This window comes from Acipenser ruthenus, chromosome 18 (genome assembly GCF_902713425.1).
Source record: "Acipenser ruthenus chromosome 18, fAciRut3.2 maternal haplotype, whole genome shotgun sequence".
NCBI lineage: Eukaryota > Metazoa > Chordata > Actinopteri > Acipenseriformes > Acipenseridae > Acipenser > Acipenser ruthenus.
The window spans coordinates 11810451-11836359 of record NC_081206.1 but is presented as its reverse complement, the minus strand read 5'-3'; the positions used below and the strand labels follow the sequence as shown (position 1 = coordinate 11836359).

General features: G+C 40.4%; 1 protein-coding gene across 2 annotated transcripts; it reads left to right on the top strand.

Moving 5' to 3' along the window:
* Positions 1 to 13075: 13075 nt before the first annotated feature.
* On the top strand, positions 13076 to 18945 carry LOC117963829 (transcription factor 15-like). Of its 2 annotated transcripts, XM_058991223.1 has the most exons (3): positions 13076 to 13185; positions 13280 to 13778; positions 18557 to 18945. In XM_058991223.1, exons 2-3 carry the CDS (start codon positions 13287 to 13289, stop codon positions 18596 to 18598), a joined length of 534 nt encoding a protein of 177 aa, XP_058847206.1. In that variant the 5' UTR covers positions 13076 to 13185; positions 13280 to 13286; the 3' UTR covers positions 18599 to 18945. The 2 variants fall into 2 exon arrangements, with proteins under 2 accessions (XP_058847206.1, XP_034761054.1); XM_034905163.2 differs by having other exon boundaries at positions 13081 to 13778.
* The last annotated feature ends 6964 nt before the right edge of the window (positions 18946 to 25909 follow it).

Genomic DNA, 25909 nt, shown 5'->3' with positions numbered 1-25909 from the left:
CCCTTATCCAGGGCGACTTACAAGCGTAAGCAAATACATTTCAAGTGTTACAATACAAGTAATACAATAAGAGAAAGAAATACAATAACTTTTGTTCAAGCAAAGTACAAGTATGACAAACCACAATTCAATAATACAGCAGATAATAGTGATAGTTACATAGTGATATGATTAAATAGTGATAGTTACATCAGGATATGATTAAATACAAAATACTACAGAGTCTTGCATTCAAATCCATGGACAGAATGACCGGGCTTGTATGTTAATGAGCACAGTACTCAATGAACGTTCATGGAGTATTCAGTATGTTGTCAGTTATTTGTTATATGGTTTGGTTCTAATCTTAACACTGCACATGTATTTGCCTCTCTCCATTGGTCCACTTGTGCACTATAGTCACCAAGCCCTCCCATGACATGGAATCTGGTGTGAGCAGTTCAGTGATTCACTGATCAGTCAGCTGTAATGTCTGTGTTAGGAATGACTCTGACTCCAGAGTATTACTGAAACAGCACTAGATGATTCTACCTGCCCACATGAAAGGCTGAAACCTGAGCCCAGACTAGCATTCCAGAGATGGGAGGTGGCCATTCATTCCTGTGATGTGAAACCATGGAGAAAGACCCTTCAGTATATTCCATGTCTTCAATAGTCTCCAATTCACGTAAATTCAGCTCAGGATGACTTCAGTGTTTAAGTTACACATCTGTAGAGCGGTCATTTCTACTTGACTTTGGAATTCAGCCTTCAGAAGTCTTTTCAGAAGCAGCTACTGTGTGAAAATTACATTAAACAAGCACAATTATTTTCAATTCTTTCCATTTTTTGCCTTTGGTTAATGCTTGCCAGTGCTTTACTTTGCTTTCACTATTCTTTTGCTATGATGTCACTGCTTTGTTTTGCCATGTTTTCACCACGTTATACCACACTTTTAAAAGGGCATAGTTGTATTGTTGTTGTTTTTGAAGGGTTTCCATGGCAATGGCTCAGTGCACAACACAAACACAGTCCTGACAGATTGGCTTGGTAGTAGCTGCATGCTGAGGTCCCAGCATGCCCTGGCAGTGACACTCTGAGATGGACGAGGGGCTCGGGGGGTGGGGGGGCTGGGGGGGGAGTGAGCTGTGTATACAGTTGCTGAGGACACACATGTGTGCCACCTGCATGAACAGTGACAACTCCACTGGAATAATGACCATGGCCTTCAGGGATTTATTCAGATTCCACTAACTTTGTCTCTTGTAAAGTTGCATGCTGTTAGAAGATTCTAGAAGACAGCAGGTATAACAGTCAAGGTAGAGCAGTCTTGCTGTATACCACGGTTAAACATCTTCCCTCTAATTTGGACTCGGAACAACACCTCCTTTTATTGTGCTGTAACAGAGAGCGAATGAAGCCTGTGAGGGCACTGTATAACTGGAGCAGAGTACCCCGAAATGGATGGTTCGGCAGTTCATTCCAGGGTCAGCCGGTAGCCGGCCATCCAGGAAGGGGGTGGAGCCACAATACCAGAAGTCATCACCTTAATGCGGTAGGCAATATGTCAGTCACGGATTGGAGGATACGTGATTGGCCGCGCCACTGAAAGAGGGTGTGACGGAGGATATTTAGGGGAAATGGCCCCGCCGATCTGTTTCTTGGTTTATGGTTAAACTGCAAGGAGCAAGAACGAGAAAAACAAATTACCGGGAGTGTTTTGTGTTTTGTTTGTTTGTCAGTCTAATTATCATTATTTGTTCTCACAATAAAATGTGAAGCTTTAATGTAGAGATTTAATGCACAACAGGAGCTCAAAGAAATAGCATTGTGACATCACTTGAAGAATGGGAGTGGTTCCCATTGCCAGTAGAATGAGGGTGTGTTGTTTCAGAGGATCGCTGACTTCTGCCACAGAACCACTGCCAGTAGAATGGGGGGGTGATGTTTCAGAGGATCACTGACCTCTGCCTCACAGAAAGACTCGGGGATGCCAGTCTCATAAAGGTCAAGCTGCACTTAAATGTTCAAAAGGGAAAGGGGTTGATTCACAGGCATGAAGTGTCCTGCATACAAGGGGCCTTGCTTTCCTTCTGTTTGCAGCACAGAAAAGTTTACATCCTGTATTTTTTCTTCAAGGAACAGCTGTGCTTATAAAACTCGAAAAAATCAGTGTTAACGTTCCACTTGTTGTTACCTGTAGTGTTTCCCTCATTGCAGAACTAAAGGGTAGCTGTTTGAGCTGAGTGAAATTATCTTACCATGCAAACATAAATTAATAAGCAAATACAAATAAATACTGTAATCAATTATGAAATTACTATACTGTACCACTGATGCGTAATCCTGATACCAGATGCTTCTATGAAAGTTTGTGACTCATAACTAGTGAAAGAAACAAAACACACACAATTGTTGTAACAAAGCGCTGATTTCCAAGTGCAGTACTGTAATATGATTACATGTTTCAGTAACTTGTACCTGTAATATGATTACATGTTTCAATAACTTGTACCTGTATATGATTACATTTTCAATAACTTGTACCTGTAATATGATGAAAAGTGTTGAATTTAAATCAAGGGAAGTAATGTTAAAACTTTGCAATGCATTAGTTAGACCTCATCTAGAATATTGTGTTCAGTTCTGGTCACCTCGTTACAAAAAGGATATTGCTGCTCTAGAAAGAGTGCAAAGAAGAGCAACCAGAATTATCCTGGGTTTAAAAGACATGTCATATGTAGACAGGTTAAAATAATTGAATATGTTCAGTCTTGAAAAAAGAAGACTACGCGGTGATCTGATTCAAGCATTCAAAATTCTAAAAGGTATTGACAATGTCGACCCAGGGGACTCTTTCGACCTGAAAAAAGAAACAAGGACCAGGGGTCACAAATTGATTTTAGATAAAGGGGCATTCAGAACAGAAAATAGGAGGCACTTTTTTACACAGAGAATTGTGAGGGCATGGAACCAACTCCCAGTAGTGTTGTTGAAGCTGACACCATGGGATCCTTCAAGAAGCTGCTTGATGAGATTCTGGGATCAATAAGCTACTAACAACCAAACAAGCAAGATGGGCCGAATGGCATCCTCTTGTTTGTAAATATTCTTATGTTCTTATGATTACATTTTTCAGTAACTTGTACCTGTAATGTGATTACATTTTTCAGTAACTTGTACTTGTAATATGATTATATTTTTCAGTAACTTGTACCTGTAATATGATTATATTTTTCAGTAACTTGTACCTGTAATATGATTACATTTTTCAGTAACTTGTGCCTGTAATATGATTACATGTTTCAGTAAGTTGTGCCTGTAATATGATTACATGTTTCAATAACTTGTGCCTGTAATATGATTACATGTTTCAATAACTTGTGCCTGTAATATGATTACATGTTTCAGTAAGTTGTACCTGTAATATGATTACATGTTTCAATAACTTGTGCCTGTAATATGATTACATGTTTCAGTAAGTTGTACCTGTAATATGATTACATGTTTCAATAACTTGTGCCTGTAATATGATTACATGTTTCAGTAACTTGGATGCTTGGGATGCTTGGGAGTTATATCATTATTTTAATGTTCAAACGGCCAAAAAAGAAACTTAACAATACATATGAGAAAACTAGAAATATGCACAAAATTAAGGCATGCAAAACATTAGTAACCTTTCACACCTAGCAATAGTCACTTTAAAAGTAGTAGCAGTAGTGTCAAAAGGTTTGAACTCATGTAGTGCTGTTAGTGCTTGTAAGAATTGGAAGGCCTTGGTCAGCACTCCTGTAAAGGGAGGGCAGTAACAGTGTTTCTAGTGATAGAACGATGTAAGGAAATGGATGGTAAAGCCTTGGTCAGCACTCCTGTAAAGGGAGGGCAGTAACAGTGTTTCTAGTGATAGAACGATGTAAGGAAATGGATGGTAAAGCCTTGGTCAGCACTCCTGTAAAGGGAGGACAGTAACATGATGCAAGGAATGGGTTTTAAAGTTCTTTCCCTCTCGTCCAGCACGATCAGCCTTTGGATAAATAAAAGGAAAGTCCCGTGAAGAATTCACACCTGCAGCTGCTGATCATCTTCCTTAGCAGGGGGCTCAGTCTGTGCCACTGAAAGAAAACAAACCTCCTCCCAGGAGGAACAAGGGGGTGGCAATAAAAGTGTCGCTGTCCGGAACGTGACATCCACTCACACTAGGACCAGTGTCAATATTGTGAGATACAGAATGCTTCAAAGGCTGGCCTGTTCATTCACCCTTCTTACTTTAGAAGCATAGTGAAAACACAGTTTGAAAACATTACACATAGAGATAGATTTTACAATATATATATATATATATATATATATATATATATATATATATATATATATATATATATATAATGAATCTGTATGCTATTATTTATTACAGCACTGGCATTTACTTGATATACTTTAAGTAATGTGTGTGTACCCAATACAAGTTTAAAGTTCCCATGCTTTAACACATGATTATACTATGCATCTCCCTTAGTTTACCATGGTTTTAATATGCTTTATCAGACCTCTCTGTCTTTTACAATGCTTACCTTTGCTTTACCATGCTTTCACTTGGTTTTATGACAATTTGCCATGATTTTACCATGGGAAATGTTAATATGGGAAGTAGCAGAGCTTGTATCGTAAATATTTAATCTGGTAAATATCTGTATGTAATATGGTTATGTTGAAGTAACTGTATTTTTGAGAACGTATTTACCAGGACTACAGATGGAAATTAGCCATTTGGCTAAATCAAGTATTCAGGGCATCTGTTGTCATGTTTGATGGCAGCAAAGTTCTGTATGTTGTCTCTGATAAATTACTAAAGTAAATACATTCATAACATTGTTGTTTTTTTATTATGAAATTCAAAAATCTACTATTATTCAGACATTGGAAAAATCTATAGTTTTAATTTAATATAAAACAATTTGACTCCAGAATTGTGAATTTACAATCTATTCAACTCAATCTCATAATAATAATAATAATAATAATAATAATAATAATAATAATAATAATAGCAGTGGAAAATGTGCTTAGATATAAAATAAGATGTTTTGGATGTTATAAATGATGTACGAGACATCAATCAAACACTGTTACGGATTTGGCCGATTTCCATGACATCTTATCTTGTGTAAAGTTGTCAGCATAGTACAGTTAAAAATTGCTGTTTTATGTTGACTAGTTGAGTAGTTTCTGTGATTTATAATAAATGAATTTCCTCTGTACGGTGTCTCTTAATATACCAGCTATAACTAGTATTAAATAGGGTTTCGGTTTTAATACAAAAAGAAACTTAAAAAATGAAATGACAAACATTTCAACTAGGAGTCCTTCTCACTGTCTTGAACAGTCACAATTTAATGTAATGGGTTTAGTGTCTCTTATTATAACAGAAATACAGTCTGAGGAACCAGAACCCAAACTGCATGAGATGACAGTTCTTATAACAATAAGACACACCCGACACACCACAGATTAACTTCAGTGTTTCGTTTGTTACAATGTCACACAGTGCAGCACAGACTCTACTTGGGAAACGTTGAAAAGTTGCTTGTATGTTGCTGGGTTACTGGATAGACAACATGGCATGCAGGCTTCAAGGGATATAAAACTTAATTTGGAGAATATAAACCAACTGGACTGTCAACAGATCTGCCATGAGAGCACAATGGGATAACAAATTAGAATTGGAATTAGGAAAGTATTGTGGCTTTAAGTGCACCAAATTAACAAACTGCGAGATAATTGAATTGCATGTATATAACTGACCAACTTTTAAAGATTCTGAACCACTATGGAGGTAAATCCAAAGTAAAGCTGTAAGAATTACTTTCTGATCTTGGCTCGGGGTCCCCCGGGGGCTCTGCATTGTGCTCTAGCGGGATGGGGAGGAAAACAGTTTTGGGAAAGAATAAATAGTTTCCATTTGGCCCATCAGTGCTCGTCTGGTTCCAAGTGGCTGATTGATCTCAGAACTTTGTCAAGTTGGATGTTAAAGGATCCAGGTGATTCTACCTCAACAACATGACTAGGTGACCCATTCCATCCCCTCAGCACTCTCTGTGTGCCCTTCCCTCTGTCCATCTCCAGTTAATTGCCAGCTGTGTCCTCTGCTCCTGGTTTCCTAACTGTGCTTAAAGTATTGGTTCAGGTTAACTATCTAACTCCTTTTAAGATTGCAAACACTTCAGTCATGCAATTGTGGTTTGTCAAACTTGTACTTTACTTGAACAAAAGTTATTGTATTTCTTGCTCTTATTGTATTACTTGTATTGTAACGCTTGAAATGTTTTTGCTTAAGATTGTAAGTCGCCCTGGATAAGGGCGTCTGCTAAGAAATAAATAATAATAATAATAATAATAATAATAATAATAATAATAATAATAATAATAATAATAATGGCTCCTCATTCTTCTTTGTTCTGGATATTCTGCTGACTCAGATGCTATCTGTTAAACCGGGTCCACACCCCGGTGACTATCTGCACCACACAGCAATCCCAATTCCTTCCTCTGTGCTTAAAGACATTTCACAACTGAAAGAAATAGAGAGATGACCAATATTAACAGTTTTGCCTGTGATGTCTCACATATGGGAGACCCTGTAGATGCAGATAAAAGAGCCCTGACCCACAAAACCTTTTCTGCTGTGTTTTTATACAACAGTGTGGTGGTCCAGCTACAGTGGTCTAAACTATTGGTGCACTATTTGATGCACCAATGGTATTACAGTGGTATAAAGCACACTGCGGGTAATCCAGTGCTGGTCCATGGTACCATATCAGTACCTGGATCAGAACCACTGAACTGGTTCATATTCATTCCAAATCCATTGGGTTGCCATTGCTGCTCTTTCTTGAACTTTTCTTCTAATATAAATCTGTACTGCATGTTTTGGGTGTAAATGAACCAGACCTTTTCTGGCCTCTTGTTTTTCAAGTATAAGAGGCTTTGTGTGACCCCTATAATGTTATTCTGGCTGAATAAGCATTTGGGAAGCCAGCTCGGTGTAAATCATCTCTCCACAGACTCAAGATCACGGCTGTTGAAAAGTTCATTTGACAGCCCTGCAATTGCTACCTCCATTTGTGCCCCAATTACTTGCATTGTAGAAACAGAACCTACAGTCAGACCTTTTGTATTGAAGGCATTTGCCTACAGTTTGAGAAGTCAAGCATTTGTCTACTTCACTTAGGGGTTGATTTGATCAGCCAAGACCCTGCTAAGCCACAGCTGGATTTTACTGGAGCGTTTTACAGCACAGGGAAACCCCCTGGACATGGGTGATACAGTGATTGTTATTATGAAGTTCTGGAAACAAAGGTTTTTACCGTATCAAACCCAAGTTGAAAATATCATTGCTACAGTATGAAAAAGTATGAAAAACAACCATTGGAGAATGTAAACAAACCAGACTGTAATGCACAGAAGGCTACATCATGGAGGAATATAAAAACTGAAGAAATTATATTTTGGTGTAAAAATTGTTAGGGTTTCTGCAGCTAAATTGAACTTTGGGAAGGTAAACAAACAGCACTGTCAATAAACTGCTGAAGAGGATCGTGTGTATGAAGAAGCAGAGCAAGCAGAACTCCACAACACTGCAGTGACCAGGCAACAAGCGTGCTGCCTTTACTGGTACGGTACCTTGATTCTCACACATAACAGCATGGCGTTGCTTTAGAAGAGCATCAGCTTGAATTGCTTCTTATTGGTGTATTATGATTATCTGGAAAGAAAAGGTGCACATGAGGTGATTTATTTGCTTGTCTTTTTCTTTTATTTATTTGGCCCTTTTTCATACATGAAAACAAAGACATCCAAACAGCGAAATACCCAATAACTTTTAATATGTCTCTAATGTGGAGGATTTTTCAAACTCTCTGCCTGCCAAGTTATTATTATTATTATTATTATTATTATTATTATTATTATTATTATTATTATTATTATTATTATTTATTTCTTAGCAGACACCCTTATCCAGGGCGACTTACAATTGTTACAAGATATCACATTATACATTGTTTCACATTATACAGATATCACATTATTTTACATACAATTACCCATTTATACAGTTGGGTTTTTACTGGAGCAATCTAGGTAAAGTACCTTGCTCAAGGGTACAACAGCAGTGTCCCCCACTGGGGATTGAACCCACAACCCTCCGGTCAAGTCCAGAGCCCTAACCACTACTCCACACTGCTGCCCCAAGTAAAATACAGTATCCTAACAAAGTGGGGGGCATTTTAAAACACAAAAGTAAACTATATCAAATTGTATGCGCAAGATTCAGAAACCATTTGAAATGCTTAGGACACAGTAGTAGCCAGCCATGAAAAATCACAGAGGCACTTGCCTATGCAGCGCACCAATCCCCTACACTACAGTTTACAAGCCACTTCCACTTCCCTTTACAATTGGAATATTAATAAACTACCAAGGGAATTTATTATTCCTATTATTCGGCTGATATGTACTTCTCTCTAATCAACATTATTACTTTGCCTCACCTTGTAAGTCGCTAGTAAAGGTAGATTGTTATGTCTAAAACTGGGATAGTATGGAAATATTGTGAATAAATTCCAACTTCAAAGCTACGGGGAAGCTCTCAGGTTTTTATTTTCACTTTGGCAATGTTTGATCTAATATATTGAAAGTGACTCGTGGTGATATTCAGAGAGGAATATTTTACTTTCAAAAACTTTTTTTGTGTGAATAAATGATCTTACTGTGTTTGTAAAGTCATTTCTACATGATATGTATAGTTTTACATTACACAGTAGCAATTAAAGAATATCAAATTCCGAGATTCTATTTTATTGCTGATTACTGCTGCAAATCTAGTCCCTTTTCTGCCTAAGAAACTGCATCTTCTCTCTCTGATTTCCAGTTTCCATCTCTATCTCTATGCTATCCTCCAGTGTCCAATCTGCAAATCAGGCCCTTCTTGCATGAAAACATTACATATGGCAATATTTCTATTTATTAAATTGTTAATTCATAGAATCTATTTTTTTCAAAATCTTGAATTTCTTACCATTAAATATGACATGGTATTTCTGTATTTTTTTTCTTTTGTGTTTCTGCTTGGATCATTAGTGCCGTGATTAATAGATACTAGGATTTTTTTAAAGCCACTTTTTACTATTAAACTATTGTTATTAAGGTGATTAAATGTGTTAAAGTTCCTCTTTTGACTGTAATGTAACATTAAATGAAATGACTGTAACAATAAATGAAGTCCACTAATCAGCTTTTCAGAGTTTTGTTTAGAAGCTGCCCTGATTGCAGAAACAGGAATTTCCTTCTGAAGTAGATATTAAGTCTGGTAAATAGTAAACCACGTAGGCAAACCTTTTAAGTTTCTCCAAGTTTTTGTATTTCCAAACTCCCCCTTTAACATGCTGTAGGCTGACGGGCATCGCTTACAATGGAAAGGAACCCGTTAAAAACGTGTTAATTCCATGATGAAATGTCCTGCCTATTCGCTTTCTCATTGTCATTGAATGGTACTGAAACACTGCATAGACAGAAATGTCATCATACAGTTAACATGTTTTTAACAGGTCCCTTTCTGTTCAAGTGATACCTGTTGGCTTAAAACACGTTAAAAAGGAAATGTGGAAATAAAACTATTTGGAGAAACTTAAAGGGGTCTTCAGTAATTTGAACCCTGACATTTGCCTCTTCTGCTGAATAAAATATTTTGACGAGCACAGAGGCTATAGATATCAGCGGGACCTGGGAATGAATGCGTGCACACAATGAGGGAGGAAATAGTTTTATTTTGCGGCAAAGCAACCTGCAAGAGAGCCTAAACAAATAATGATTAGTACGATTTGCTGGAAATTAAATAATACATAAATAAATAAATAAATAAATAAATGAATAAAAGCTTCAGTATTTTATTAGGGGCTTTTTCTCATATTCACCCCATTATTTGCACACATATTGATATAATCCTGAAACGTTTTCACATGGACTAGACGCAAAGAGAAACACAAACAAGCAGGTGTAGGAGATAAGGGCTCTTAATTTCAATGTCTCTTAATTTGTCCCCGACAAATTGTTACCTCTTCCACCCACTGGCAGCCTACTGTGTGCAACACGTTGCGTGTTGTACGCAGATGTGTGTACTGGTGAGTGTGTGTGCAATAACACTGACTACAAACTTGGTTTTATTTGACAGTATAGCTTGGTTTGGGGTGTTTTTACTGTTGCTTGTCCTTACTATAAAACGTAAGACTTTTTTTCTTTTAGTTCAGTTTAAAAAAAAAAAAAAAAAAAAGTGATGTTAGAATTTTAACAGAAGACTTGTGTTGGCCATTTAAAAATAAATACATAAACGCCCCGTTTCATTATTCTTTCATAAGAGTACCTATCATATTCAATGTGGCTAGTTTTTAAAATTATCAAATAATTTTACTAAGATTTTATTGTGAATGGTAACTGTATTTTTGAGAACGTATTTACCAGGACTACAGATGGAAATTAGCCATTTGGCTAAATCAAGTATACAGGGCATCTGTTGTCATGTTTGAACGCAGTAATGTTCTGTATGTCGGCTCTGATAAATTACTAAAATAAATCTACTAATATTCAGACATTTGAAAAATCCATAGTTTTAATTTAATTGTGAATTTACAATCTATTCAGCTATCTCATAATAATAATAATAATAATAATAATAATAATAATAATAATAATAATAATAATAATAAATCGGTTTATTTCGTCTCTAAACGCCCCGCTTTCATTATTATTTCACAGGAGTACCTGTCATATTCAATGGCTTGTTTTTAAATGTATCAAACGGGTTGCAAGGTTTTGTTAATGGTAATAACGCGGCTATAATAAATATTATCTACATATTTGTATATATCTGTATATTTGAATAATATTTCTTTCTTTGTTTCTTTCTTTCGTTGTTTAGAAATTAGTAGACAACATTGTCATTGTAATATAATTCTACCTGTGCTCTTATCAGCCCCTATTTTACTGCATTTAATCCTGTACTTCAGAATACTGTAATCTGCCAAGTTTTTAACCTGTAGTACTTTGTATTTAATCACATCCTGATGTAACTATCACTATTTAATCATATCCTGATGTAACTATCACTATTACCTGCTGTATTATTGAATTGTGGTTTGTCAAACTTGTACTTTACTTGTTTTATTGTATTTCTTGCTCTTATTGTATTACTTGTATTGTAACGCTTGAAATGTTTTTGCTTACGATTGTAAGTCGCCCTGGATAAGGGCGTCTGCTAAGAAATAAATAAATAAAAAAATAAGAGAGAGAGAGAGAGAGAGAGAGAATGAGAGAGAGAGAGAGAGAGAGAGCTGAGAAAGGTAATTATAAACGTATATTATTGTTCTGCTTTAAGCGTTTCCTTTTAAATCATTACATTAGTTCCCTCTTAAAAATAATAGTTTTCCAACTTGAGGCGTTAAGCCTATAAATTAGCCATACGCCTATTTAGCGGGAAAGGTGTTAAGGCTTTGCTATAAAAAAAATAAAAAATAAAAATAGCTGTGCATTATTCTTCACCCACCACTATCACGCACATTTCATATGAATCCAACCAGGCGTGAGAAACTATAGACACGAGCTTTCATAAAACCAACAAACACCCAAACATGAAAACGCGCCATTCAATTTCAATATTTACTGCCGTGCTAAGTTTACATCATGTTGTTATAAAACGAAAACCAAACACCTAAACGTACACAGCGAGCAAGAAATAACTGAGGTACAGGGACGCGTAAATGTCTCCTGCGTGATTTATTAAAAAAAAAAAAAAAAAAAAAAACTTTTCATTTTAATTAAAAAAAAAAAAAAAAAAAAAAAACTGGTGTTAATTTATCACGGTGGCCAATGCTTAACACAGTGGGCCAGCCGGCACGTGCAGCACACAGCCAATTCGCCATGTTTAATTTGATATTGATCATTATAGCACATAGACAGTAGATTAGTGTTATGATGTGTGTTGTGCTTCCATGAGTTTGTGTTACACAAAATGAATGCAGTAGTCAAATACCTGTAGCCTACCTACCTGTGCGCAGTCGGGCAGTATGATAGAAATCCGTTAGTTCATGTTCCAGTGCTGGCATGGTTTTTGTATATCAAAAAAGAATGAAACAAAATGAATGTGAAGTTGCATATATTAATTCACCGATACAGGAAACACGGACAAATGGTATTGTAATTTCTGTCTGCTGCTGATAATTTATACAGGGGGAAGTTCTCACGACTTGGCAAAGAACATCGAATTATCAGTGATATAAAGCTGAATTTCTACAGGAACGACCGGCCTCAGATCAGCCGTGTCTGGCCTTAGATGTTTTGTCACCAGTTTATGATTAAAAAAAGAACAGCTGGGGGTAATGTATCACTTGTCCTAAGTATGAAATACTACACTGCCTGTTGTAAACGTAAATATTTGAGTCAGTTGAGTTCTTAAAGGTTAAGGCATGTATATAGGTCTGTAAACTCTGAATCATATTGAGGCAGACCTCGTTGTTTTAGAATTCTGTTAACATTTTATATAAACGAATGGCCTATTGATAACACAGACATAGCACGTGTTAAACTGTGTCAAATAAATAGAGTCACTTCTTATGGCAATATATAGTCTGTAATTGACTTGGCAAATGCAAATGCAAAAAAAAAAAAAAAACATTCAGCCTTGTGGTTTTAGAATCATCGACACGAAATCCCTCCTCTCTCTCTCTCTCTCTCTCTCTCTCTCTCTCTCTCTCTCTCTCTCTCTCTATTTATATATGTTTTGATATGTGTATATATATATATATATATATATATATATATATATATATATATATATATATATATATATATATATATATAAACAAAGTCCATGTGACACTTACTGATGTCTCTGAATTTGGACTGATAATAGTACACTCAACTGGAAGGCAAATGTTAGCATATCGATAGCAACTCCTCCCATTGAGAGAAGCGCGCACTGAAACACACTGCAAAGACAACCGCGTATTGGACAGGGGGCGCGAGGTTATATAACAGATGACAGAACAGCAGGTCGATACACACGTCCATTTACAGTCAGGTCCGTGTAAAGAGAAGCACCAGAGGACTACCAAAGGGTATTATTGCAAGATTGCATCAACCACACTTTAAAAGGCAGGGGATATCTTTTTTAAAAGCTTTTGTTGTTGTTGTCGTTGTTGTTGTTGTTGTTGTTGTTGTTTTATTTTTTAATTTAATTTGACAAAAGGGACGTCATGACTTTTGCAATGCTGAGGCCGATGGCAGGTCATCTAATCTATCCGGACCTAAACATGCTATCCGAGGACGACGAGAACCGAAGTGAGAGTGACGGCAGCTCGGATCAGAGCTATGGCTGCTGCGACGGCTCTGACAATCGGCGGAGGGTCTCCCGAAAATCAGGGGTCGGCATCGGAGGGGTGGTCGTGTTCAAACAACGGAACGCCGCTAACGCCAGGGAGAGAGACCGGACCCAGAGCGTGAACTCGGCGTTTACCGCACTCCGGACCCTCATCCCCACAGAGCCGGTGGACAGAAAGCTGTCCAAGATAGAGACGCTGCGTCTGGCGTCCAGCTACATTTCACACCTGGCTAATGTGCTGTTGCTGGGAGACGGCAGCGAGGATGGGCAGCCCTGCTTCAGCGCGGTGTATGGTGGTCAGGGGGACATGGACGGCAAACAACCGAGAACGATCTGCACATTTTGTCTTAGCAACCAGAGAAAAGGGGTAAGATTCTATTATAACGCTAATCCTCCTCGTCCTCAATCTGGAATGGCTATTTTTCAGTTGGTGCCAAATCTAAACTATATTTGCTTGTTTCCAAGACTATAGTTGTAATATTGCACATACATTTTAACGTGATTTTCCGAGAAAGTTTGAATATATATTAATTTTTTTGGCTATGTCAGATTGTTTTGGAATATTGCACACATGCTTGTTTTCCATCAAGCGAAAGTGATAAATAAACAAATAAACCAAAGTAAAATGTTAATTATAATAAGGGGTTTGACTATACTTTGTATATCACGGTATTTTACGTCATTGTATTTATTTTTTTATTCATAAAAAATATTTTATTTTATAAATTGTGTGTGGTCCAGTGGTTAAAGAAAAGGGCTTGTAACCAGGAGGTCCCCGGTTCAAATCCCACCTCAGCCACTGACTCATTGTGTGATCCTGAGCAAGTCACTTAACCTCCTTGTGCACCGTCTTTCGGGTGAGACGTAATTGTAAGTGACTCTGCAGCTGATGCATAGTTCACACACCCTAGTCTCTGTAAGTCGCCTTGGATAAAGTCGTCTGCTAAATAAACAAATAAATTAATTGCTATTCAACTATTAAACAGACAGTAGTGCTAAATTAAAAATAAATAAATAAATAAACGAAACGAATTCAATGACAAACGTTTTATTATGTTCGCGGTGTTGACACTACAGACATTTTGAGTTTAACATTTCAAGACAGACGCGGCCACTAGTTTCAGTTCGTTACATTTTATGCTGGAATGATTCCGTTTTGAAAATTGCACTTTGCTTAATGATATTTATATACAACTAAGAAAAATGATGGCAACAACAATTAAAACAAAATCTACATTTAGAGACTAGTCTTACCTGAACAAAATTATAGCATTGAATATGAAATTATATATATATTTCATTCTAAAATCAATACAATACTACGTTATGTTATGAAACTAGTAAGAATGCTCTGAACAGTAAGATGAACATGTTCTTTTCAGAAAGAACAAACAAAACGGGGGCACATTTTTGTGTCTTGAAAATCATCAGGTGATCTTCACATAGATTAACATGAATACCCTACCTAAACAAATATGTATAGGCCTACATGAAAGGCAGTAGGCTACACAGCTCACACATTGTTGGGGTGTGTTGACTAACTCAGTTTTAGACGTGTCTTTTTTAATATGCCTGTACTGTAAATCACACGTTTAACTTGTATTTGTATTTTTTAAGCGAACATACTTTCGCAATCATTAAATTAAACTAAACATTTTAATGTGTTTAAAACTTGTTGCACTTTTTTTTGAGGAAGCATAAGAAAAGTTTCAAGCTCCAGATACTTAGAGAGTTTCCAAGCAAACTTCAATTTTTTTCAAAAAGATAATATTCACGATTCGTTTTAGCTCTGCACGCGGTAACTGGTCATTATATTTACTATCTTTAAAAAGACCACGCTATGAAGTACTAATCAGCTCGGAGATTACATGGAATCGATTCATAGGTAATATAATACTGTGTTATCCGATCACCTCGGAGAGCACATGGAATCGATTCATACCTAATATAAGCGGACATTTCGAAACATCTGGCTCAGTTTTCTCATGTCAGCCAATGCGCTGTCAAGTCCAGTGAATAAAATCCAACACTTCACAAGGTGTGTGACTGAGGGATAAATAATGTTATAGATGAATAAGTTTTAAACACTGAACACATCGAGGATAAACGCAATTATTGACCTAAAGTTTTGTTAAAATAAAATAGCATTTTAATATTGTACATTTCAAAACAAAATATTTAAGGATAAACAAAACATTTTATGAAACAGACTTATAAACACGTTTAATTGTTAATTGTTATAGATTATATTCTGTTACCAAAATAAACATTTAAAGCATAACGTATATGCATAGTATAATGTGTTTAGAATTATTTTAATTGTAGATACTTAGCATACGTAAACAAACAAACTATAGGCCTTATTTGAGAAACGTTTTTATTAGACGTTGTTCTCAATGTCTTAAATTGAGAAACACTTGTTCTTTGAGAGACGTTTTTATTAGACATCTTTCTCAGTGTCTTAAATTGAGAAATACTTCTTAGCGAAGTTTCTTTTAGTATTACTACATATTGTAAAGGAGAATTATTTTTTAAGATCATGGATTAAAACAAAGTCCACCAATACTTTATTTAAATTTAAAATCAGAAAAGGTGAACATATTACTCCTGTCTTGGCCTCCTTACACTGGCTTCCTGTGCAGTTTCGAATTGATTTTAAGATTGTATTTTTAACTTAAAGCCCTTAATGGATTAGCACCCAATTATTTACAAGAGCTGTTGATCCCATACATTCCTAAACGGAATCTTAGATCTCAGGATGCAGGGCTCTTGGTTATTCCAAGGGTAAATACTAACAGTATGGGAGGAAAGGCCTTTTCTTATGAGGCTCCTACATTATGGAACGCTCTGCCTTTTTGTGTCAGAGAAGCTAGGAGTCTTGCTGTTTAAGTCAAGATTGAAGACTTATTTATATACACTGGTCTTTTTTTTAATATACATGATTGGAAATGTATTTACTTTTATTTAAAATATATATTTTTATTATAATCTTTTTTATGCTATTTTAATGTTTTATTATGCTGTGTGTATTTTGTTTTCTGTAAAGCACCTTGAGGTCGATGAAGTAAGGTGCTATATAAATGAAATTAATAAAATGTGAACAGAGCAGTTGATAATTTGGTCAGTAATATGCCTCCAAGCTCAATAAAAACACCACATTCCAACATACGGCATGTCATTCCAGTACTACATTCAAAAATAGAATTTGTAAGACTGGAAGCTAACTGATCAAAACAAAAGCTTGATTTTCCCTTCGTATTTCCCTAACATAATAGAATGCCATGCCTTTGCCAACATGCTAACGTTGTGATCTCCTTAAAAGGACATGCAGTCAGGTTATAGACAACAACATGGGCATGTAACCCAAACCAACAACGCTGTGTTATTAGGAGTGTCAGAGTCCTAACGATGCCTAAGGAATGAAAAGCAGTCACTATGTTTGTGTGACGGCCAGTCACACATGTTATACATTATTATTATTATTATTATTATTATTATTATTATTATTATTATTATTATTATTATTATTATTATTATTATTTATTTCTTAGCAGATGCCCTTATCCAGGGCGACTTACAATCGTAAGCAAATACATTTCAAGTGTTACAATACAAGTAATACAATAAGAGCAAGATAAATACAATGACTTTTGTTCAAGCAAAGTACAAGTGTGACAAAATACAATTCAATAATACAGCAGATAAGTGATAGTTACATCAGGATATGATTAAATACAAAATACTACAGATTAAACACTTGGCAGATTACAGTATTCTGAAGTACAGGATTAAATGCAGTAAAATAGGGGGCAGATAAGAGCAAATAAAGCGCATTTAAGGAAGGGTGATAGCGTCCCAGGATAAAAACAGAGGAGTTCTACAGGTGCTGTTTGAAGAGGTGAGTCTTAAGGAGGCGCCAGAATGTGGTCAGGGACTGGGCAGTCCTGACATCTGTAGGAAGGTCATTCCACCACTGCGGAGCAAGGGTGGAGAAGGAGCAGGCTGTGGAGGCAGGGGAGCGTAGAGGAGGTAGAGCCAGTCTTCTAGTGCAGGCAGAGCGGAGAGGTCGAGTGGGGGTGGGAGAGATGAGGGTCTGTAGGTAGCTGGGTGCAATCTGGTCAAGGCACCTGTAGGCTAGTAGAAGAGTCTTGAACTGGATGCGAGCGGTGATCGGGAGCCAGTGGAGTGAGCGGAGTAGTGGAGTAGCGTGGGAGAAGCGAGGCAGAGAGAACACCAGGCGAGCAGCGGAGTTCTGGATGAGCTGGAGCGGACGGGTGGCGGACGCAGGGAGGCCAGCCAGGAGGGAGTTGCAGTAGTCTAGGCGGGAGAGTACCATCCAAGTGGCTTACGTTTTAAAATGGCAATAACATCCTGGGTGGGTGACCAGTCCCGTCCCCCCGTCCTCCTGGTTCAACATGCGGCCCACAATATTTGGGATACCTGTAAGTTTACAGTGTATTCTTAGCAGAAATGAAAGGAAACTTCATTTCAATAGTTTCATTTCAATAGTTTAGTCAAACTGTCTTCCTTCATGGGCTAGTGGGAGCCTCCTGAGTTGTTATTTAAAGCTTAGCTTTATAGAAAAAATGGTAACTGCTAAATACTTTGTGAATATGGACCAAGAATGGTTATACCGTGTTAAAAGTCTAAAGTATTTTTTTCTTACAATCAATTCTGTGTCCCTTCAGTGGTTAGGCTGGTCTCCTATTAAGATCACATTGTGTTGGTCCCGTGGCCTTACTATGTAGGCTTCACTGTGTTGTTTTTTTTAAAGATGGTTTGTCAATATATTTATTCATTTTTTAAAGTCTATTTATTTTTGTAACCTTTTTAGATTTTTAGATCAAGATCTCCTTTACAAGAAAGATTGGCTCAAGATGATGATGATACAAATAAAGCCACACTGATCACAAAATAGACAATTAAAACAATTACAAAAGCTGTCTAAATAAATTGAAACACTTTACTAAAGCTACATAAATTGCCATTAAACTTTTCTTTGCAGTGTCTCTTAACTTTAACAATGGGTAAATACATTTCTTTAAAACATGTATGGTTCCTAAGATGTTTCTTTAGTGGTGGCTTGGTTTTCTGGTGGAATATTTCAATGGTTTTATCTAAATGCTGGTGGAATTTCTTTTGCAGGTGAAGCTGAGAGGAGTGAGTGGTTTGCGAATGCGCAGATAGAAAGACTGTTTCTCTACACAGACTTTTCCTCTTGCACGTCCACATCTCAGGGTCCAGCTGAAACACCCAGAGAGACATTAAACTCAGGCAGGAATGTGGGAAGATGGAAAATCCCAAGGAAAGGTGGAAATATTTCATTTCAAAACAGTCCCACAAGCTGGGATTCCAGAAGTGAAAGAGAGAGCAAGACCGAGACTCGACAGTGACAGGCGCTTTGTACTTTAATGCTGAGCATAAAGTATGTCAGATAATGGGGAGTTTTTATTTTCTTTTAAATAGAGAGATTTATTCTTTTTTATTGTGTGTGAATCACTGTTTCTTGAAAATAAAGTATATTTTTGTTCATACACAGTTTCTGCTTATTTGTAACCACCACATGTTTGGAGCTAGGCTTGCCATTTTGTAAAAGTTGCAGTTCTTCACACTTTGTGCTCAAAAATTCTGAGGGTCAGCGGACTGGCTATGGGCAGTATGTTACTAGCTCTCCATTGGGGACAAAGTCATTCATGTCAAACTCAATGACCAGGACTCAAATGCAGGCCTTGTTGTATCTGAGCATATTTCACTCTTAACAATTAAAAGTAATTAAGTCCCAATTCAACTTTTAGCTGAAGCATTTTAGGAAAATCATTTCCTCTAACAAAACAATTGCAGGGCTTGAAACGGTAGCCCTGCACCAAGTCCTAGGCTCCAGAATTTCCATCATGAGTTAAATGTTAAATTAATTGTTACCCTTTAGCTGCATGAACCACTCCTATTAGTAAAGCTACAGACTTGAGTGTGATGAGAAGTGTGATCAGTTCATTCATAGCAGATTTACCAGGGGCCTGATTGTTCAAACTCCTGCACCTGGTAATTTCAATAATATACTCAGTGTTTAAAAAGTAATCGGTTACACTCAGCATCATAACTAGAGCTGACATTATACCGGGGTCACACTTAGGATTCAAGCTATAGCTGGCAGTATTTATATGACTGCTTGGTATTTACTATTCAACCTCCAAATCTATGTTACACAGCAAACCAACAGAGAAAAGGAAGGAGTCTTTTTTACTTTACCAGATTTTTTACATGAGCATCAGCATTGATGATGCAAAAAAACAACCGAGGACACGACCTTGGTGTCCTCATAGCTAGTTACGGCCATGGCTACACTTAGAAGTTACTTGAACACAATGTAACTAGTTATAGAAATTCTTGAGTTTGAAAATAATAGAAATGGTTACAGTTACATATACAGTAATTAGTTCTTAGGCAGTTTCCATTTTACAGAGATATATGTTATTGGTGCTTTGTCAGGCTGCAGCTCGGAATATTCTTTGAAGATCCCACTATGGGACCCCTCGCTCCCTCCTCTGATACCATTTCCTAGCAGGGTGATATGAATGCGTGTTCATGGGACGTGTAAGGTTTGACTGTTGAATATCTTTCTGATTTCCACGTTATACATTAGTCGCAGTGCTTTTTTAAAATGTGACAAAGACTACATTTCTTTCACATAAAATATAATACGTTATCACATTTTGTTACCTGTCTAATCAAGAAACCATTACAGTTACAAGTTACTGAAAAATGCAATCAGATTACAGTAATGTATTCCTCCCCAACACTGAATATCCCTAAACATGGTTCTGAAGCCCAGCTGCAGGGCTACTGGGAGTTTCAAGCCGTGACATTAGCGGTGGAGTTTTTATTTTATTTTGAGGACTTATCAATGTATTTTAAAGTCAGAAGAAAGGAAGTCTCCACTCTTGACATTTCCGAATGCTATTTTCCCAGCTAAAGAATCGCTGAACGGGGCCCTGGAGCTCAGATTGAATACCGGCTGCAGCAGGAATGTTCCTTTTGTTTCCGTGTCTCTGAGGGATGAAGGAATTCAGATTAGTTCTGAATCACAGTCCCTATTGGTTGCTGTGTATGCGTCTGCAGTTCTAATGATAGCAGCAATGTGGAGTAGTGGTTAAGGGCTTTGGACTCTTGACCAGAGGGTTGTGGGTTCAATCCCAGGTGGGGGACACTGCTGCTGTACCCTTGAGCAAGGTACTTTACCTAGATTGCTCCAGTAAAAACCCAACTGTATAAATGGGTAATTGTATGTAAAAATAATGTGATATCTTGTAACAATTGTAAGTCGCCCTGGATAAGGGCGTCTGCTAAGAAATTAATAATAATAATATCTATCCCACAAATATGATTAATTTACTCACAATGACTGGATGGGACATTCTTTCTATATTGTATCCCTACAAATTATTTTTATTATTATTATTATTATTATTATTATTATTATTATTATTATTATTATTATTAAAGCAGCCAATACACAAGTTATTAATAAAGACAGAGATTACAAATAGAATAATGTATGGGTCAGAATATATTATCACACAATAATACTGTACTGTATGTCTCGAGTTGGTTTGGGGCAGTAATGCACTACTAATGCAACAACTTTATTCTATGTTTCTTAAAACAAACATTTCTATATTTATTGTTTTTTCAGTTTTTCATCTGTCGACACCTCTGACAAACACAATAGTCACTGGAGTGAATGGGTATACACGACACGACGTCGAAGCAGAGCCAGCGGCGGGACTACCAAATAAATATACAGATCATTCAATATGATCTCACGTCACTGCTGTTCATATGCTCTCTATAACGGTAAATACTGTCCACAGCGGGGCGCATAACATAAGGCATCCACCAGAAGCTACTGGCAAGTGAGCCATGATGAAGAAAGAAGTACCTGGTCCCATATCCTTACTGGCAGAGGCAGAGAACCAACCGAGTTCAAATGGTCCTTCATCCAAACTGGAAATGACCTGGAGCAAAAAACAGAGGCTAACTCCTCCCTCTACACAAACATCTGCACCGTCCTCTCTCAATAACATTACAGCGATCACATTTCAGCAGCTGTGCTTAATAATCAATCCAGTAAAATGTAATTCTAGTCATTAGTTATTATTACTATTTGTAAAACAATATGTGTCCAGTTGGCAGTTATGAGGTTACATTGAACAGAACCTATTGTTGACATGCCCCCAGATCAAGGTATAAAAGCAAGACTCCTGCTGCTCTCAGGTGACGCACGCATTTGAAGCAACACCTCAGAGCAGATAGTAGAACGGCCTACTGACTGTTTTTCACCTGACATCACACAGCGGTTTGGATATTTGCACAATTGGGCAGTTGCCATGAATATTTATTGACGTGTTCTGAACTGAAGTTTATTTTTGTAGTTTTAATTCAGTGAAATACATTATAGTTAGAGACACTAGTAGTGAGCTTTAAACGTGCGATACAAAGTCAGTAATGCCCATGTTATCTTTCACATATTTATTTGTCTCTTGTCTGTTTTCTTTGTATAAGTTTACACATTGATTTGATTAGTGCACGTCTTATATATTGTCATCTAGCAGTCTGTAATTGATTTGTATCACTTTCAGTAGCTTCTCCACTCAGTTCACTTGTTATGCCTTATTGTTTACCTACTAATTGAATTATTGATAGTTTTACGCACCTGCATATGACGATAAGTATTATGTGCTGATATGCAGTATGCCGATTTGAACTACGAGCATGAGTGATTCAGGTACGAGCGTGAGTGATTCTCTCACTCTGATGTCCCCTCCCCTGTGCTTTGATTTTACCATGGTCAGTGTTTGTGTTTAATATTATTAATATTATTATTAATAGTTGTAGTAGTCCTATTTAAGGTACGTATTAAAGACTACACCAGCTGTCCAAAGACAGCTGGAAAAAATTCAAATTAGCACCCTTGAGGGTGCTAAAAAAGACGAACCTTAACTAATTTAACTGAAAAATCGGTCAAAAGACTGTAAATTAAATTTTCAAAACCAAAGGGGAGGTGGTACAGAGCACGCCATCTAGAGCCCACTGGTCAACAAAGGTGGCCATGTCGCCAGCGGACTCCGCGTGGGCGTGCTCCAACTTAACCCTTGATCGGACAAGGGCCCTGAACATGGCCCCACAGTAAAAGAGACCCTCCCCGATCATCTTACGCTTCCTGGTCTTGTAAATTGCCAGTTTAGCAAGAGCCAGGAGCAGATTCACGAGGAGGTCTCTCTTCTTGCTGGAGCCACGAACAGGGTGCCCGAAAATGAGGAGGGCGCAAAGGCAGGCCCCAGCAAGTCCCAAAACTTCTTGTAGAACTCCACGGTCAGCCCGTCGATGCCCGGCGATTTGTTATAGGGCATCTGACCGAGGGCGTCGGAGAGCTTGGCCAGGGTCAGCTGGCCCTCGAACTCATCCCTGACGCCCTCGTCGACCGTGGGAAGCCCATCCCACAGAACTCTGCACGCATTGGAGTCGACAGGACCCTCTCGTTCACGCTCTCCGGATCCGTCAGAAGGGAGCCATCGTCCGCCAGGAGGCAGGTGATGTTCTTGCGGTCTCCCTTCTTTTTCTCCAATGCGTAGAAGAAGTGTGTGCCGCGGTCCATCTCCCGGAGGAACTGGACCCGCGAGCGCACAAATGCCCCCCGGGACCGCTGGAGCTGCAGGTCCCGCAGGGTGCACTTCTTCTCCTCGTACGCGCTCTGCTCGAGTTGGTCCCCGCGAGCCAGGCGGGTCTCCAGATCGAGCAGCTCCCTTTCCAGCCGCTCGATCCGCGAGTCCCTCTGCCTGCTCGCGCCCCTCGTGTACTCCTGACAGAGGATCTTGATCTGCGCCTTCCCCATGTCCCACCACTGATGACAGGTGGGGAAGCGAGATCGCCTGCCGTGCCAGACCGTCCAAAAGTCCTGGAAAGACCGCTCAAAGCGCTCGTCCTCCAACAGGCTGTTGTTGAAGTGCCAGTAGGCAGAGGAGTGCCTAGCTGGCACCACGGCCACCGTCACGGCCACCAGGTTGTGGTCCATGAACGGCGCCGGCCTGATATAGGAGGTGCGAACGCAATAAGCGTGGTTCCGCGACACGTAGAACCTGTCAATCCGGGACTGAGACACCCGCCCCTCCCTCACCCTGGTGAAGGTGAAGGCCGAGGCGTCCGGGTGTTGCCACCGCCAGATGTCGAGCAGAGAGAGCTGAGCGATCAGCTCTCTCAGGGCGGCCGACGAGGGTGGGTAGGGCTCGCGCCCCACCCAGTCCGCGGCTTCGAGGGTGCAGTTAAAATCCCCCCCGAGGACCACAAGCTCGTTGGCGCCGATCAACAGGTGAACAGTAGCATCCCCGTCCCGGATCCGGTGGTGCAACAGACGGCCCGGCACGACGTTGACCACATCGAGCACCGTGGGAACAAAGGACCCGGAGAAGAGCGTCGCCACCCCACAAGATGACTCGTGAGGTGGCTGAACGACACTCTCCCCCCCCACTCCAGCAGCCAGTTGGCTGCAGGAAGCACACAGAGTAAGCCCCCTTTTTCAGAAAGGAGATTACCTGGGCCCTGCGGAAATGGTCCTTGCATCCGTTGACGTTCACGGTCCCGATGCGATACATTGTCCTCTGTCAGGTTTAGTTGGTGACAACTCACGGGAGATCCTGAGATCTCCCGAAGTTCACAAACTGGTCGTGAAACTTTCGGGCACGTATGTGCACGCACGTGCCTGAAGTTTTGCTGGCATGGCTGGCCCTGAGGAAGGATCTCACAGAGTTTAGGATCCTCTGGAAATCCCCCCACTTGTCCAGGACCAGCTGGACCTTGTCCCTGCGGTGGATGGTGGCTTCCAAGAAATCCAGGAGCTCCGCCGCAGGGATGTCCGGAGAAGGGGCGGGCAGACTCTCCGAGCCCACGCTGCATGCGGACTCCGAGTCCTCCTCCCTCTCCTCCGGTTCTCCACTGCCCCCCTCGCGGTGGAGAAGCACAACACACTCACGTTGGTGGGTGAGCGCGTTGCGTCTTATTTTGATTTTATCCAACTCCCCCAGCGCCCCCCCCCCCCAGGAGACGCGGCAGGAGAGATCGGCGGAGGGACCCTGGCGGGGACCGTCTGCACACTTGATTTCGGGGGCGCAGACGGTCGCTCGACGTACACCGCCGAGCCGGACGGTCTCGTCGTCCCCGCTCTGGGTCCCTCCTTTGAGGTCCGAGGCACGGTCTCAGGCCTGTCCTCTTTCCTCGAAGGAAGGGGATCCACCCTCTCGGGTCCTTCCCCTCCCTCCCCTAGAGAAAGGGGATACACCCTTTCGGGTCCTTCCCCTTCCTCCGCATCAGTCACCGGGACCGCCTCAGGCGATGTTTCCCCCCCGACGGACGCGCAAGGGCCAGAGCCCTCGTCGCCGCCGGAAAGGGAAGCCCGAGGCTGTTGTTCGTTCAGGGGCTCCTCCCGCGCCCCCTCGGCGACTGGAACCAGCCCCTCGATGCTGGGTCGGGGACCGGTTTCTTGGCCCCGTTGCACTTCGGGGAGGGGATCTACCTCGAGGGCACCACCTTCTGCCCTCTCTGGTTCTTCCCCTCCCTTCCGCGCTCCGGAGACCAATGCCTCACGGGGTGTTTTCTTCTCCCCCTCCGCGGCAGCACGAGGGCCGAAACCCCCGTCGCCGCAAGAGAGGGAAGCCTGAGACAGCTCTTTTTCTGGGAAGGGTGGTTCTTCCCCCCCCCCTCCGACCCTTCGGCGGGGGTCGCTTGCATGGGCTCCGTGTTGTTTGCAGAGCCCACGCTTGCCTCGTTGGCCGAATCCGCCTCCTCGCCGGAGGCGGGAGCCCGAGGCAGCTCTTGTTCTGGGAGGGGTAGTTCTTCCTCCCCCTCCGGCCCCTCGGCGGGGGTCGCCTGCATGAGCTCCGCTTTATCCTCGGGAGCTGTTTCCGCCGCCCCCTCCTCGGCAACACAGGATTCAGGACCCTTGTCGCCTCCGGAGGAAGGTGGTGCCCGAGGCAGCTGTTCTTTCGGGGGCCCCTCCTGCGCCCCCTCGCCGACCTCCGCTGCGGCCGGCTCCTCGATGGTACAGTCGGGGCAGGTTTCCGGGGTCTGTTTTGTGACGGGGAGGGGATCTACCCGAAGGGCTTCTTCTGCCCTCGCGGATTCCTCCCTCCCCTTTGGCCTCTCGGCGGGGGCCTCTTCCATGGACTCCGCTGCTTCTGTGGAGCCCCGGACCGCCTCAGGGGATGGATCCTTCTCCCCCTCTGTGGCAGTGCTGGTAGAGGGGGGACGCCGAGGCGGTCTCTTTCGTTTTTGGGGGCCCTCTATCACCCCCCCGGGGAACCTCACAAAGAGGCCAAGACGTGTGCACTTGCGCCTTCCTCTTCCCCCTGAGGCTGCCGCCCTGCCTCGCGGGGTGTGCCGTCGAGGGAGTCCCTTTCTCTGGGACTCCCCCTGACCCACCGCCAGATGGTGCGGCGACAGGCTTCATCT